Source organism: Tyto alba, unplaced genomic scaffold (assembly GCF_018691265.1).
Source record: "Tyto alba isolate M040663 unplaced genomic scaffold, T.alba_DEE_v4.0 Super-Scaffold_38, whole genome shotgun sequence".
Classification (NCBI taxonomy): domain Eukaryota; kingdom Metazoa; phylum Chordata; class Aves; order Strigiformes; family Tytonidae; genus Tyto; species Tyto alba.
This window is the reverse complement of record NW_024881313.1, coordinates 3944057-3956573: the sequence shown is the minus strand read 5'-3', so window position 1 is coordinate 3956573 and position 12517 is coordinate 3944057. Positions and strand designations below refer to the sequence as shown.

Genomic DNA, 12517 nt, shown 5'->3' with positions numbered 1-12517 from the left:
GAACCTCACGAGGGTCAGCAAAGCCAAATGCAAGGTCCTGCACCTGGGTCAGGCGCAACTCCCCGTATCGGCACAGTCTGGGGGATGTAAGGATTGGGAGCAGCCCTGAGGAGAAGGACTTGAGGGGAGAGGTGCATGAAAAGCTAGACATGAGCCGACGGTGTGTGCTTGCAGCCCAGAAAGCCAACCGTATCCTGGGCTGCATCAAAAGGAGCGTGGCCAGCAGGTTGAGGGGGGTGGTTCTGCCCCTCTGCTCCGCTCTGGTGAGACCCCACCTGGAGTCCTGCGTCCAGTTCTGGTGCCTCCAGCACATGAAAGGGACGGACCTATTGCAGTGAGTCCAGAAGAGGGCCACAAAAATAATCAGGGGGCTGGAGCACCTCCCCTGGGAGGCCAGGCTGGGAGAGTTGGGATTGTTCAGCCTGGAGAAAAAAAGGCTTTGGGGGGGCCTTATTGTGGCCTTTCAGTACTTAAAGGGGGCTTATAAGAAACACGGGGACAAACATTTTAGCAGGGCCTCTTGCAATAGGACAAGGGGTAATAGTTTTACCCTAAAAAAGGGTAGATTTATTTAGACTAGATGTAGAGGAAAAAATTTTTTGCAATGAGGGTGCTGAAACACTGGAACAGGTTGCCCAGAGAGGTGGTAGGTGCCCCATCCCTGGAAACATTGAAGGCCAAGTTGAACGGGGCTCTGAGCAACCTGATTTAGTTGAAGATGTCGCTGTTCATTGCAAGGGGGGTGGACTAGATGCTCTTTAAAGTGACCCTTCCAACCCAAACCATTCTGTGATTCTGATTCTATGGGACAAGGCCTCGAGAAGCCTTACACTGACTTGATGGCATGCCTGCTGAAAGGGGGAACTTCATCATCACCCTTAGTCCTGAATGTCACAGAGGTGGGTAGACAAGAAAGATTTTGCTGCTTCACACTCTAGGTAGGATGTAAATAGCTGAAATTTCTATGACATTACCATGATTTCTACCACACTTTTGTAAATTCTTGTGTGCCTTTGCTGGCCTGGTTTCCCTCACCACATCTCCTCTATAAGCTTCCCAGTGAGCAAGCTGGAAAAGCTTCCCAGTCCCTCTCTTTCTCAAGCAGCAAGACATGCAAGGCACTGTGGCATAGATGAGGAGTCTGAGATGGGAATGAGATCACAGCGTTATGATCTTGTTCAGAACATGACATTTTTTTCTGGTGCATATGTCAAATGAATCAGACAACAGTGGTGTCAGGAAGATGGATAATGCTGTCGGCAAGGCTAGGAGAGGAGACAGGAAGATGTGTTAAGCACCAAAACAAGACGGTATTTATGCCCTTCTCCCACACGCAGTAGAAGTACACAAGAAATATTAAAAAAAAGGAAGGTGGGACAGTATCAGGAGCAGCCGGATCTCTGATGTGCTTTTTGGAAGACTCGTCCGTGCTGTGAAGGACGGTGAGCACGGACGGATAACCGGTGTGCAGGAATTCCTGTGACCCTGGCAGCTGCTTCTGATAGATGGGAAGGGGTCTGGGTCTGGCGTCGCCCCATCCCTGTGGGGGATGCTCACCCGACACACAACCCGTTCTGCCTCCCTCGGGGTGCAGGGTGCTGTGGGGACCCTCTGCCTGCCTGTCCCCAGGCAGGGCACCTCTGCCGGGAATTTGCCTTTAAGTGGTTATTTCTGCCCTCTTTCCCTTGGGCAGGAGGGACAGGGAAGAGTTCACTATCAAGCAAGGCAGGATACTCTGTACCTGTCACTTGGTGCCAGAAAGGAAATCCTGTTCGTGTGACAACCACTGCAACTGTGGGTCTAGCCAGGCCCCTGACCTGTGCAAATTTGTTCTGTATCCTGTGGTACGTGCCATAGGAAAGCCAAATCCAGCTGTCCAGAAACGGCAGGATGAGTCAATGGCTTACCAAGCAGGCAGCATCCTTCTCTTCCCTGGGGAAGGTTGGGTTTTTTTTGGTTTGCTCTGACATGTTGCTCTGAAAAGCAGTGTTGCTGAAAAGTAAGCATGCCATGTGCAAGAGAGTGAGCAGCTGATACATCACATTTTAGTAAGTCATTGCTTGTCAGCTGAGCCATGGGAAGTGTGTGGGGATGCATTCCTAGCCCCTATTAGTGTAAATCACTAATTCCAATAAAAAAGAATAGTTGAAGGTTTGATTCTTTTTATCTCTTGTTTCACACTGTAGCTATCCTAAAGTGTATTAAAAAAACTCGTGGCACTGATAGAGTAGCTAGTTGGTATCTGGTAGAGGGTTGAGATGCTGCTGTTCCTGGAGCCTCCAGTGGCTTTGAAATTCTATGTGCCTGACCCAAGATACTGCTGTTTAAAAGCAGCTGGTATATGAGTGTGAGGTGGTGAAAAACAAGGCAGCAACTTGAGCTGCGTACAAATGAAGCGGGGATGGCACTGCAGGTGAAGAACACAGGAGGCACAGCGGAGGGCAGCAGGCTGAGGGGTGAAGTCGGGGGGAGAATATGGGGAAAAGTGGGAGGGCGAAAGAGGAGACCTTGCACGGGGGTGTGAAAGGACAATACGTATCAACACTGATACGTTGAACGCTAAATATTGATGATATCCATGCAGATAACTCTCAGCAGAGATTATTTTATAACAGTGAAAACTGACACTAAATGAACCTGTTCATACTCTCTACAGTTTGTATCTGTGTACTGCACGTCATACCTGAGTACATGTATTTAAAAAGTCACTAGTCACTAGGTTTTCATAGGCAGGTGACTGAAAGCTGTCTGATGAATTACGATGTCATTTTCATTTTTTTGGGACAGCTGCTGGAAATCAGCTTTAAAAAAATGTGAAATAAGCCATAAGAACATTCTCATTTTATACGTCCCTGTACTGTACTTTAAATTCTAGTAATTTCTTCAGAAAAAAAAAAAAAATCCACGAATCTTTTAAAAATGTTTCAGGAATCACTTAATTTTAGAAACAAAGGAGAAAAATAACTTCACCTGAAACTACGTGGTAATGAGACAACGTCTAATTACCTGCACTGAATTCTCCAGTCGGGCCAATAGGCTAATGAACATCAATACTCCCTCACAAAGAGCCCTGGGATCCCTAATGGCTGTAAGTAGTCAGGGCTTCGGTTTTACGTTTCAGAGTCTAGTTGGTATAATCTTGAAACAAAATCTACAGATCAGCTCGTATCGTCTCCACAGTCAGTGTGTGTGCGTACGTGCGTGCGTGTGCGTGTGTGTGTGTAGGCCCTTGAGCACTGCACATCTGGGATGAAATCAAAGCACTTTTAAGTGCACATGTATCCCATTTCTGGCTTGCTAGTAGCCCTTTAAATGTGCTGGGTTTAATCCAGGAAAAACGAGTATTCAAAAATCACACCAGTGAAGGAAAAAAAAAAAAAACAACACCCAAGTTTTATATACTTGGATGGCATTTTTCAATTTTCTTTGAATATGAATGACTTAATCATAATCAGCCTTAGTGAGAGGTGGGCGATGAAAGTTCAGAAATCTAACCGAGAAGGATGTTGAACCTGGCTTTCTCATGTCCTTGGTGTGTATATTACGCTCATGAGAGGGAAGAGGAAAGCAAGCAACTTGCATCCTCGGCAAGAAACTGAAGTCACTCCTTAAGTGGCTTCAGAGCAGGATACTGCAGAGAGAGATTTTTGTGGTGATAATCCCATCTGATCTCTGAGTACAGATTAAAATACACAAACCCAGCGTGCTCCTTCCAGTGTTAGAGTGCTCTGATTTGAGTATTTGCTCCGTATCTGGCTTGTATAGGAATTTCCCCCAACTTCCTCTGAAATCAATTCCCACTTTTCTCATTTAATACATTCATAAATGTTCATTGTGTGCTCAGGCAAGATATATATAGCGCAATGCAAGCACTGCACAAGCACTTCCCACTTGCATTGTACTAGAATATGGGAACATGATTTTAGAAACCTAGTTACAGCGTTTGCTTGCAGGAATGAGGAAGACCTGAGCTCCAGCCCCTTTGCCAGAGGCTTTGACAAACTGTTATGTCCAGTGTGAAGAAACAGTCCATGGTCTCTCGGTTTGGCAATGAGCTGTAATACAGGCATTAGAGGATAGATCTGGAAGACAGGCAGTACAGCCTCAGGTCCCCTCAAGCCTGTTTTCCCCTTGCCTTGCAGGGTGCTGTTAACACTTGAGTGATTTTACTGCCACCTCCTTCTTCTGTGTTTTCTATGGGTGACAACCTAGCATGCATGGGAATATCCCATGGATTAATATGGCAGCGTAACTAAGCAAAAGACTGCCCATTTGGAGAATTGGGATGGTGATGAGATACATGCCTGCCCACCGATGGCAGGCACAGGCATTTAATCCCCAAAGTGTTAAGCGTTTTGCTGTCAGAAAATGGCCTCTCCAGGGGTAGGTAGCAGCTAAGTAGCAGCTTTCCTTTTGGACTCCAGCACACAGAGGGGAAATCAGGCAGAAGTTGGTTGTATTTTTTGGATCCTTCCATTGGTATTGTATGTTGAAATTATATGACACCATTTGCCAGTAATAAATCACTTTGCTGTCTGTTGTGTGATTACATAATTAAATATCCCTTGTCATGGATACACATGCGGGGATTGACTTAGACTTGGTGGGAATTAGAGGTTTGATTTTTTGAACTTTACATTTCCTGACTCCTGTGCAAATCAAATCCAGTTGTTTAACACAGCATTGAGAAATGATTCATGCAAGAAACAGTCTATAGTGAGAAGCACAAACCGTACTTTCGGTGCATTTTCTGTCTTGATTATGATTTACTTGTTCATTAAAAATGCGTGTAGAATAGGAATGGAAAATTTAGGATTTTTCTCTTTCTAATCCTTGAAAAGGACAAGGATAATGATGCCTGTCTCCTTTGCAAGGTGCTTTGAGATGAACAGAAGGAAACTGCTGGGTGGAGATGGGATGTAAACGCACTTGCGTTTTCTGCTGTCCCTGGAGCTGCGGCCGTTCTCAGTGAAATGCTGTCACTTGAAGATGGCAGTTCTGGCAGCGTACACCCTTGGCCCACCCTGGCTGCGTCCTGCACTGGATTACTTAAAACTGGCAGCTGTCCGGAGCGGTGTCACCGGGACTGATGTCACCGGGCAGCGTGGCTGCTCAGAGCTCCTCCCTGCCCCGAGGTCAGGGACGCTGAAGCAGCTCTTGCAGCTCACCCGTCCTGAAGCAGCATGATGTCTGTTAGTTTTATTGCCACTTTGACTGTTTGCAGTTGATTCTCGCCACTTTCTGCTGACGTTTAATTCAGTTGGTGTTTGGAAGGACGAGGGAGCAAATTTGCTGTTTTTATTAGAGGCTAAGCTGGACGACGATCCATCGTTCGTGTTGTTACAATATCCAACTGAGTAGGGAAGAAAGCACAAAGGAAGGGAAAAGTATAATTCAGATTTGCCAAACAGCTTGAGAATAATTAGAAGATTAGCAGTTTGGCGCTGTTTACTGGCAAGTTGTGAATTAAATGCATCCCCTTTTTCTCTTTACATTAGTGTAATGTGTGACTTCGGTTCTGGATTTCATGCCCTTCACACACCTCTCACTCCTGCCTCAGTCAATATAGAGGACTGTATTTTACTACACAAGAAATGTAGGAGCAAGTACTTAATGTGGCATCAGAGACTTTCCCACTGCCACTCTCTGAAATGTGCTCATAAGTATCTGCAGTTCACTTGCTGGATGGACATGAATCGCCTCCAATTTGCTTTTATGAATGTGAGTGGAACATTTGCAAAGAGTGGTTTCTGTTATTTACACTGTGAAATGCTTGTAAGCAGCCAACTATAAAAGACGTGAGTGACATTTATGCTTAAGTTCTCTCATCACAGTCATAGTTGGAGGAAAGGATAAAATTCAGTGCGATGCTCTGAAATGTGCTGGGTGAAGTTCTGTTCGCAGCTTTAGCTACCATCAGCTTAACTCTGTGTATTCATCTTGGGTATGATGCTTAGAGGAGCCACGAGTGAAAAAGAAAACTTGACCATTGCAGATGAGGAAACACTATTAGTGCCACTGACGTCGGTGGTATGCTTGCCATGAAGTTTGGCTTGTCAAGATTTTTACCCTGAGGTTGCTGCCTAACTGCAGATGTGTGGGGATGCTTGATGTCTGTATTTTTTTTCTCATCTCCCACCCCTGTCTAGTCTCTTCTGTCCCCTGTGGGGAGTTTATTCCACCCTTGTATGATAGGGACTGGAATCACAGTCACTAGTGCAAGAAAATATCTTTGAGCTCATATTCCATCTGCCTACAGGGGTCTGATATAATCTCCTGATAAGAATATAGCAGACATTAAGCTGATAGTACAGCTGGTCTTGTCTCTTCTCTGATTTAGTGGGATTTGGGCATGCAGACCAGAAGGGGAAGAGGTTTTTTTCTGAGTGCAGCAATGCATACTTATTCAGAACAATTCAATCCTATTCAAAACCAGCACTCCATGTCTGTCCCAACCTAAAATTCAGCTAGATGACATAATAGCATATTGTTTGATGCACGCACAGACCACTCAGGTAATAACATCTGTAAACTTGGAGGAGATCTTTGTCATTTCTCTGCTGAGGAATAAATGGGAGAAGGTTGTAGTTTATTGTCATATACAGATTATGGCATATAATATAATATTTATAGCCCGTTGTACTAGAAATATATTATGCTATAAATAATATAAATATTCATATGCATATGAAAACCCCAACATTATATGAGTTTTTAGTTGTGGGAAAAGCAACCTCAGTGTTTACAGTTTTATTTATTGGTTTTTTTTTACTTCTTCTAACGAACTGAAAAAAAAATGCTGTCTGTTTTTCAGTAGCAATTTTGGAGAAAGAAAGGTGGGGCAAAAACCAAGGCAACCTTGAAATACATGTCATGATAGAGAAAAATTAGAAAGCAGCAAGATCCTGAACTACAGAAGTATTAGGGAAGCTGACATTATTTTTCATTCATGATCTCAAATGCTTGCAACCCATTTTTGGCAGACTTAGGGTTTGCCCAAAGATGTTCAGAGAATAAATTATGATCTATATTGATAAAAGGAAACATCAAGCAATTCACTGCACCATGATGTCAGACTTTAGATGGAGGAAGCTCTGTGAAAACTGAGCTAAAAAAAAAAAAACCTAAACTAAAAAACCCGCAATATTCCAGGTACAATGATAACATCTTTGAGGTATCAACTTCATACGATGTTCAGTGGGGTGGCTTCAGAGTAAATGTGTCAGTTAGGGGTATTACCATGAGCAGTAGCACAGGGAACAACACTTATACATGTGGAGCACTAATATCCACTGCTCCTATTTTCTCTTAAGCGTCAAAGATGAGAGTTTATGTGCTTCTGGCTTCCTGTAGGATCAAAAGGGAATTTTCTTTATTCACCTGATCAGAGGCAAAGCAGGATATTCTCTGTGAAAGATTTCTCATGTTGTCTGTGTCACTGACAGCTATTAATGGAAATGTCAGGATAGAGTGGAAATCAGCTGTAGCTGATGTTGGTCACTATGTTACTTTGATGAAATAATAAAAATAATCATTAAGGGCCAAAGGCCAGGTAAGGTGAGCACCTGAACTTCCTCTTGGCTTGAAGTTAGTGGGGATTTTCTGGAGAACTGCGCTATAAAAGGGAGAGAAGAGGGATTGTGCCCCAAAAAATACTGCTACTGAGGTTACCAGAAATTTTGGGATTTGGTGAGAGCAGATCTGGGCAGTGAGTCCTCTGTTTCAGCCCCAATTTGCAAACTGCCAGGTGCCCGCAGGCTCTGGTGAAGTCAGTCACACAGCTCCTGGAAAACTGAACGGCTGCAGGATCGGGCCCTGGGTTTTGCTAACGCAGTCAGACCAGTAAGCTCAATTTTGATGCCATCGCGTTTTGTTTGACGCTAAACTAAAACAGCTGTTTGCAATTAGCACACATAAAAAGAACAATAACAAAAAAAAGCAGCCTGCCTTCCAGCTCTACACATACTCAATGCAAAGAATTCACCAAGTTCCGGTGACTTTCCCTCCCTGTGCTCTAACTAAAGCATCCAAAACCAATTGATCTCGCTGAAGACCAAACGCAAAAAAAAAAAAAAAAATATATATATATATATATTTATTGTTCCCCAAACGTTTCCGATGGGCAGCAGCAACTGGTTAATGGAAGATAAAAGTGGCTCAGGGTGTGTGCAAAGGCAGGGCTGTCGCTGCCGCAGAGCTGAGCTAAGCAGGGAGCTAAAGGGAGGCGAGGGCCAGGCGATGGCTGTTGCTGTGCTGGGACAGGGTGAGGTAGAGAGCTGGTTTCTTACCAGGACTGGGATCCAGGGCAGCTGGCCCACCCTCCCATTGGGAACAGTGAACAAGGAGCTTGTAAAGTACACAGACCAAATGGAAATGACCCCTATTGACTGAAACCAGCTGCATGTCAGACCTCTCACTGTCTCTCTTGATTTGCTATCTCAAATAAATAGATGTGGTAGAAGGGGCTATGGAAAGAAAACAAAATAATTTTTTCTCCTTGAAGTCGCGCCACACTAATAAGCCACAGTTTTTACAGCTGAAAAAAAAAAAAAAAACGTTTATTCGCAGATTAAGTTTTTCCCTCTTTTTTTTTTTTTTTTTTTTTCGGCTTTGAAAGTCTGCAGTTTAGAATAAGACAAGCTGTAGTTCAGTTTCAGAAGTCTTTGACAAATATAGCATTGGTAGATTTTGTTAGGTATTCATCACATAAAACTGCTGGCTAATGAGAGCTTGGTTATTATGCATTTTGATTTAGAAAACAAAGTTACGACAGCTTTTCTTGGTGCTTTTGCTTAGATCTGTGTGGTGGCTCAGCCCCGTGAAAAAGGTTGTAGCAAGTTTTGAAGAAGAATGACTTGATTTATTCATGTGTGGCTTTCCATATTTTTCCTCATATACTCCTGGGTAACACAAGTTATTCTGAGCATTGTGAAGAGGTGCTTGCAGTAACCAGGGTAGCACTTGAATTTGGAAACGTTAAGGACGACAGCTGCTCAAATCCTCCATTTTATACCCAGGGTGGGTTACTGCTACTGATCCTAGACTGAGCTCCATTCTGATTTTAGAGGTAAGGAAGGAGGTATTTAACCTCCTCGATTTCTTTTTGAGAAGATCATCACGTTGTGACACATGCCATAGTGTGGTCAAGGTTTGATAGGCTTTCTTAAGAAAACTTCTTAAAAGTCATCAGTCTAGTTTTCCTTCACACCTACTGAAGCACTGATGTGTTTTGCAAATATATCTTTTCTTTTTTTTTTTTTTTTTTTTACAGTCTTGTTCAGCCAATTGATTCTTAGTGAAATAAGCCACCAAATTTGGATTAATGGGTCTATTAGAGCATCTCAGTGGAATGACCTTCATTAAGTCTGCAAAAATATGTGGGATACAAAAATGTGATGATGACACTCTGAATTGACCCCGTTACTTCCTTTTCCCTTCCACAACCTTCTTTTTTCCCTCTAATACTTTTTTTTTCTCCTTAAGAATTTGTTTCTTCCTGACTCCCAGGTGCACAAACACAATAGGGTAGCAGCTTTAAACATAGGAGCCTTTACCTGTGGCCTTGCAGTGGAGCTGCACAGATAGATATATCTCAATATAAAGTAGACTAAAATTCCTGTCTGTAGGTTCCGAGTGTCCTGGCAGTCACTCTCTTTGCTCTAAAAACAAAACCAAAATGCAGTTCAATCTGGCCATTGCTCCTCCACTGGCAGATTTTAGCCATGTTGGCTTGTAGGATCTTCTGACTGTCATCTGTGACCTACAGATATTGCAATGGGGAAAGGCACACTTCTGTTCCCCATACCACTGCTGTTTCTGGCTGGCTGTCCTATAGGTGGCATCTCTTACTGATGAGCTCTCTGCCCTTCATTGCATCCTCTGGATGGATAATGAATTATGAGCTAGTTGATGGGTTATTCAGATCATGTTGGTCAGGCATCAAGTGATACCGTGGACCTCCTTCCTTCCATTTTTATCTTACCATTTTCTGCCGAGTAATTACTCGCATTAGTGAGAGTAAACCAAGCTTACGTTGACTTATTCAAAAATATAAAGAGGTAAAGAGGTCTTGGGTGGCTGCCTGTAAAGAATGTTCTACTTGGAGCAAGACGCAGAACCGTGGATGCAAAGGAGGTTTCTGTGGGTTTGGAAGGGGCCCTTCTCCCAGCTGACATCTGTCAGGCTCCACCTTTGTCACACTCTTCCAGGACGCCGGTGATTTCAGCAGTCCAAGGGTAGGATGACACCAGCGAGGTGTCTGTATGCCAGTACAGCTCCCAGCTTTGGGCCGACCCTGTAATTGCACTGAAAAGGAACCTTTTTTGTTCTGTATTTCAGCTATAGCCTTAGTACACAAGGGCTCTATCTTGCCTTCCAAAACGTGGCAGCCCTTCTCCTTGCCCTTTGGTGGCGTTCAGGTAAAAGTGAATGAATTCCATTGATTTTTGCCCCGGTCAGGATTCTGGGGCCCGATCCAGTCACAGTACAAAACACAAGGAGTACAAAACAGAGAAAGGGTTTAGCTTGCAACAACAACACAGCAGATGTTTGAACTTTCCAGCAAAGGAAGACGGTCACATTGCAGCCACCCTCATTATTTTCCTGTCTTTCTGGTGAAAGATGGATGCTAGTACAACTGTAGAATATATCTGAGCCTGAATTCGAAAGACATGACAATGCAATATATTTATCAATTAGTCTTTTAAATAATATCTATAGTAAAAACAAGAGAGGAACTTTGTTTCACCTTTATTTTAATCAGACTTTCCTTTTTAAAAGTTGCAAGAATACAAGCTTGGTGAAGCTAACACTACTGAGCTGGCCAAAGAGATAAAAGGGTAAGAGCCAGTTATTTTTCCTCAGCAGCACAGTAGGAAACGTGTAACTGTTAAATTTCAGTTCAGATGTTTCTATCTTTACATATTTACAATGGAAAACTAGATTCGAGCCAATAATATGTTCTCTCTCAAACTGAAATAAAATGCCTTTTATCAAGGGAACAGCAAGAGAAGAACTAAACAAATCTCAAAACACAGGACAAGGCACCATTGCTACAAGATCAGAAATCTTATTCTGATTGCTCAGATGATCACGTACGAATGTTGAATTTTCTGCCTTGTTCTCTTCCAGAGGCTGAAGGCAGCACTGACTCATCACCCTGCCGCCATGTCGAACGGGAATATGAACACCATGGGCCACATGATGGAAATGATGAGCTCACGGCAGGACCAGACGCCACACCATCATATGCACTCACATCCTCATCAGCATCAGACGCTGCCACCTCATCACTCATACCCGCACCAGCACCAGCATCCGGCGCACCATCCTCATCCTCAGCCTCATCACCAGCAGAATCATCCCCACCACCACTCCCACTCGCACCTTCACGCACACCCGGCACACCACCAGACCTCGCCGCACCCCCCGCTGCACTCAGGCGGACAAGCACAGGTAGACCTTCATGCCCCGCTGCCTCGCTGAGTTCGGCTGTTACGTGGAATTCAAATCTGATCCCTGTATTGTTTCTTCTTGCACGCATGTCTTGTTAGATACGAGCCCCTCGGGCTACTCGTAAATGTCTGCTACTGCTGGTGGGGAAGAGCAAACTTTGTTCAGAAAACAGGGTGAAGCAACAACTTGTTTTGATGCTTAATTTGCTAGACATTGGTAATATCTTGCTTTATAAGGAGCTCCAAGGTTTTTCAGCGCTCTAAGCTCTGCAAATTGCCACAGATCCTTTTATGGATGAGGTTTATTTTGGAGATTAGCATATTACATGTGTTGCTTCATGTGCTTGAACCTGAAGTTCTCAGGCCAAGATTTAATGAGCTGTATGTGTTTTACCTGCAAAAATACACAGCACAAGCTTTAGTGAAGTAAAATTGCACTGGTGGGTGTGTGTGGGTGTGTTCAAGACTGGAGATAGTAGAGGTAGTTCGAAGGTAAGATGCACTGGCTTAGAGAAGAAAGGATCCAGATCCTGTGAAGAGGATAGCAGCCCCCCATCTGCAGAGTGTGAGAGGAAGCCAAGATTAGCTGAAAGTGAGGGCAATAGTTGGTGGGTGTTATGACAGGAGAAAAAGATGGTGAAGCCAGTCCAAGGTGAGATATTTAAACCAGGAAGGCAATTTTGAATTGGATTCTGATGCTGAGAAGTTTCCACTGAACGAAATGGAGGTCTCAGTTTTTGGACCAGGTATATTGGCTTCAACAGTTTGGACAATTCAGTATCTGAACTGAATGTTCCTTGAAGTAATGAACTAGTGAGCATGGACTTCAGCAGAGTCATTTTTAAGAGGAGTTGTATTAATGTTGTAAGATGATAGACTTCTGCATCAGGATCTCACAAGAAAAATAAAGCTCTGGGGCAGTGACTGTAACATGTCAGGTCTGGGGAGCAAATTTAAGGAGGGCAAGCAGTCAGTGCCTAGAATGAGGACAAAGAGGAGTGCCAGCCATAAGAAGTTCAATCTGTGAAGTATTGTGTTGCTTGCAAATACCTTTCAGACAAGCT

The 12517-nt window shown here is 43.7% G+C and overlaps 1 protein-coding gene across 2 annotated transcripts in view; it reads left to right on the top strand.

Annotated features, from left to right (window-relative positions):
* The window catches only part of CREB5 (cAMP responsive element binding protein 5), a 264530-nt gene that overhangs the window by 238470 nt on the left and 13543 nt on the right, over window positions 1-12517 (top strand). For both annotated transcript variants that reach the window (XM_032991717.2, XM_032991718.2), the window contains one exon: window positions 11131-11454. In XM_032991717.2, coding sequence (XP_032847608.1) covers window positions 11131-11454 — 324 coding nt within the window. The remainder of the gene's footprint in view (window positions 1-11130; window positions 11455-12517) is intronic.